At 38.4% G+C, this 4,714-nt stretch overlaps 1 protein-coding gene across 1 annotated transcript; it reads right to left on the reverse strand.

Annotated features, from left to right (window-relative positions):
• Positions 1–419: 419 nt before the first annotated feature.
• On the reverse strand, positions 420–2,015 carry LOC127794963 (serine acetyltransferase 5-like). Its single transcript, XM_052326306.1, has 2 exons — positions 1,395–2,015; positions 420–1,153 (listed from the first exon to the last, which is right to left on the reverse strand). Exons 1-2 carry the CDS (start codon positions 1,998–2,000, stop codon positions 662–664), a joined length of 1,098 nt encoding a protein of 365 aa, XP_052182266.1. The 5' UTR covers positions 2,001–2,015; the 3' UTR covers positions 420–661.
• Positions 2,016–4,714: the final 2,699 nt, after the last annotated feature.

Consider the following 4,714-nt stretch of genomic DNA (forward strand, 5'->3'; position numbering starts at 1 on the left):
TTAAGAGGCACTGTCCGCACCTGAACGAGCATTTTGGATTCGCGAGGATCCAAGACGGACGGGGATTCTGAATACAAATAAATCATCGATGACTCGTCGGGAGGAGGATTCTTAGCCGCCGCCGCCATCATCATCATCATCATCATCTGGATTTTAACCAAATAATCCCTGTTCTATTCACCGGGATTCTTAGCCGCCGCCATCTTCTTGCACCATTATAGGATCTGGATTAACAAAATCCCTGTTCGATTCACCCACCCAGATTCAAATACCCAGAAATCTAAAAACTAAGAATAAAAGTTTAATTAATCTCGTTTAATTTTAGTAATTACTAGTTTCTTAATAATACATTCAATTCATTTTAGTAGTAATTATTTGATTGAAGTCGAGATGAAATAAAAGTTTAATTAATCTCTGACTATCAAGAAAAATATAATTATTATTATTATTATGAAGTATTCATTTTCATTCAGTATCGTCATCCCCCGAAAAAACAAAAAGGAGATTATTTTTATTTTTCTTTTCCCATGATCTCTTGAGGCAAACCAAAAAAAAAAAAAAAACGATAATCTAGTACAACGCAGGCAAGCCTGCACGGCGTGCATCATCGCGATCAGCGTCACTAACCAAAATCAACTTCATCGCGATCAACGTCAAGGGCTCAAATAACATAATCAGACCAATGAGAAATGAACGACGTGTGATCCATAGACTCTCCCGGTACGTCCGCATGCACCTTAGGCTGTTCCCTCCCTCCCACCAGCCTCGCCGGATTCCCTACCGCCGTCGTCCACGGCGGCACATCAATCAGCACCAGCGAGCCCGCCCCGACCTTCGCCCCCTCCCCGATCCTCACGTTCCCCAGGATCGTTGCCCCGGCGCCGATCAGCACTCCATCGCCGATCTTCGGATGCCTGTCGCCGCCGGCCTTGCCCGTCCCCCCCAGCGTCACGTGGTGCAGAATCGACACGTTGTTACCAACCACCGCCGTCTCGCCGATGACCACTCCCGTCGCGTGGTCAAGCAACACGCCCTTCCCGATCCTCGCGGCGGGGTGGATATCCACGGCGAAGACATCGGCCATCCGCGATTGAAGCGCCAGCGACAGCGGCTTCCGGTTCTGGATCCATAATTTGTGTGCCACACGATGCGCCTATTTACATAGGCCGGTAACAATGAGATAAATTGAACTCAAATCTAAGAAGAAGTCTACTTTTAGACTGAGATCGGCAACAATTAACCTATTCATCCTAATTAATTTAGTTTATCTACCAAAATTTGTGACAAATTCTACCTGGATAACTAAAATAGTTCCATCAATCTAATCGACAAAGATGGAGGAAATACGAACAATTAACCAATGGATTTCAATAAATTTGGATTATCGCCAATACCTGAATCGCTAGAAAGCCTTTGTAGTTGAGAAGGCAGTGAGAGAACGAGGTGCAGGCCGGATCGCGATAGCGGGCGGCTCGGAGGTCGGCGACTGTGGCTGCGCGGATGGAGGCGTCGGAGGACAAGGTGTTGAGGAAGAGGTCGTAGAGGAGCGTGGAGAGGAGAGTTGAGGAGCAGAGCTTGTTGCCGAGATGGAAGGAAAGAGAGCGACCGAGAGAGGAGTGAGAGATGATCGTAGAGTAGAGGTAGCTGGCCAGAGCCGGCTCGGCTTCGGCGTCTCGGCGCGCCTCGGCTTTTATCTGGCTCCACACCCAGGCCTCGTCTTCGTTGCCGCCGGAGGCGATGTCGGTGGACGATATCGCCGGAAGCGATGAAATGCTGATGTCTTGCACTGGCATTGTTGGCGGTTGGGTCAGCGGTGGAACGTGGAAGACAACGCCTGGATAACAATTTCGGCTTCTGTTTATAGCAGAATCAGGCACGCCTGGTTTTACCATAACGCCCCCCGGTTTTGGTCTTGGTGGGATAGGGTTTGGAGACCTCGTGGATGAGGCACACGGGGCCTCTAGGTGCGACGCAAGAACGAACGGCTGTGATGATCCCATCTGATCCAATTGATTCAACGTTATGAATTAACGATAAGAGTGTCTTCATCCCACTCCCACACAATTACACTAGCAAGCAAATAAATAATTGAGGTCCAAAGGTCAACATCAAATGTAATTAGCACTTCTCTACTTGATGCTGATGCAGTACAAATTTAGGTAGTACTGAGGCCCTTCCCTGTTAACGTTTATTAGATCGAAAGGTGATGTGTAGTCCGATGCGGCACATATGGGTGGATGTGAAGGGGTGAGGCCTACGCCCTCTTTTTAAGTTTGTCGGCATTTGCATAGGATAAACATCATATCATCATCATCATTTTAAATTACACATTATCACTCGTGTTTCTCATCGAATTATTCTCGAATCATCACGAGAAAAATAAATCAAGAATGTGTCTGGACGATTAATTTTTTTTTTTTTTAAATTGTGTCCACTAACACTTATCAAGAACCACTCCCAAAAAAAATTTTTACCTCCCCCAAAAATTGATTTCACACTAACAGTTTCCGACATGACTTTTACAACCTCCTTCTTTCCTACTCAGCTATGTCCCTGGGGCTAGGACAAACATTATTGATATGCCCCATAAATAACAAACTTATATGATAAGTTTGATTCAAAATCTATAAATCAACAATCAGTTCAAGCGCATGTCGAGAGGCCAAAATTCACAAACCAATAATAAAAAATCAAATTAATGAGAAAAGCTATATAGAAAAATTAGAGAATTAATTAAAGTAAAGTAATGGAACAAATCAATTAAATATTTGAAGACATAATTGAAATGGCTGCATATTAAATTGGAGGTGAAGTTGTCTGCATAATAAACAAAAGGAGTTATGCTATTCGGCCACTCTCAATGTCACCCTCAACACCACCTTTGATATATTGCAATTTATCGACTCCAAAATATTGTGATATGCCAAGATATTTTGAGCGGCTCCGAACTCATTATTTCAGATTTTATCTCATCTCTCTCTCTCTCTGTATCTATCTATCTCACTCACCCTCGACTTTGAAGGAGAAACGTGTCGTTGTCGCCACCGCTGTTTGCATTACCGTTGCCCATACTTGGTTGACCTCGGCCTTGATAGAGAAACCTGCCACCATAGTTGCTCACTGTCTCCATTGCTCCGATTTACAAGGAGGTAGGTCTCTCCTAGAATAATTTTCAACACATCTATCATATATATGTATATACACATTTTTTGGGTTGGGCTGAAACTTTAAGCATAAATCTACGGAGTTTTGGCAGTTGGATCTTGTTGGTTTTTGGGTATATTTGTCGATGGGTTCTTGGGTGTTGAGCGATTGCCTCTAATCATCAGAAACCACCGACCACGATGGTCGGTGACGACCGACAATGCATTTTTTAGATTGGCCAAAAATTAAAACTCAAATCTATTAAAATCCAACTGTTAATATACATATATATACACATAATTATTTTAGTTTATATTGTGAATGTTGATATTTAATATAATTTTTAATTATAAATTTGTATTGAAGATGGGGAATTTGAATATTCAATTTGTGATATTTGAATATAGTGAAATTTAAATGTTAATAAATTAAATTAATTTGTATTTGTTTTGTGAATCTTTAAATAGAAATTATTAAGTTTATTTAAGAATTCAATGGTAAATAATTATTGTTAATTTAATTTGAATTCAGATATTTATTAATATATATTTTAAATTTATATTAAATAAAATTTAAATTATGTTAATTTTTTTATAATAAATTAAAGATTTTAAAATATTCAAAAATTTTGAATATTTTAAATTTTTATATTTTATAGTTTTTAATTTTTTTCAAGTTACAAAAAAACTAAATATTTTTTGTATAAGAAATAAAAAGATTATCATAGTAAAAATCAAAAGTATATGAGCCTCAAAAGGTTGTAGGTTATAGCAAATCAGTGTTCTCTTTTAAGTTTTAAAAGAAATTTAAAGATTTTAAAATATTTAATTTATTATAAAAAATAATTAATTTTAATTAGATTACTCTTGCTGTAATTCTATTTTAACCCAAGTTAATATTGTGATTGATCTCTGAAAATAATTTTTTTTCCTGTACTTTTAATTCTTATTGCAAAGTTATTGACCCAAATGTTTAAGTGAAATAAGAGAAACAGAAAATTAAAAAAAGAAAAAGAAAAATAAAAATAAAATTTATTATCCTAGAAGACAGAAATACATGGAAGTCTAGAATTCATGTAGCTGACCCCACATAGTGGGATAAAGGCTGGATATGTTGTTGTTGTTTAAAATTTATTATCCTAGAACGAGATTACTTACAAAATTAAAATCAACCAAGACCTTTGTCCATGTTTGGAGTTGGTTGACCGTGATTCGTAGACCTGCAACGAAAGAATGAATACAAATGCAAAGAGGAGGACTAAATAGAACCAATGATGGAAAATTTTTACGTGATTTGACCAGAACGATGCCTATTCTAAGACTATTCCCTGGTTATTCCAGTAGAGTAACAGTATATTATTGTTGTTCATCTCCTTTACAATGGTGTTTTGACCTATATTTATAGTATGAGATGTTTACAATTTTCATAAAATTCATAAATATAAGCATAATGTTATGAGAGACAAAGTGTCCTTATCAATTCCATAAAATCGGGAGTGGGTTTCGTATTTCCAGGAATCTGATTTGCCTCAAATAAAGTAGGTGGGTCTCAGCCTCCGGTTTGTAACGCC

This window comes from Diospyros lotus, chromosome 2 (genome assembly GCF_014633365.1).
Source record: "Diospyros lotus cultivar Yz01 chromosome 2, ASM1463336v1, whole genome shotgun sequence".
NCBI lineage: Eukaryota > Viridiplantae > Streptophyta > Magnoliopsida > Ericales > Ebenaceae > Diospyros > Diospyros lotus.

What these genes read in the sequence shown, in the direction of transcription:
- LOC127794963 (XM_052326306.1), bottom strand. Translation starts at nt 2,000, where the DNA reads ATGGGATCATCACAGCCGTTCGTTCTTGCGTCGCACCTAGAGGCCCCG. An exon ending in AAGGCTTTCTAGCGATTCAG is followed by an intron (nt 1,154 to 1,394) that starts GTATTGGCGATA and finishes CTATGTAAATAG; the next exon opens with GCGCATCGTGTGGCACACAA.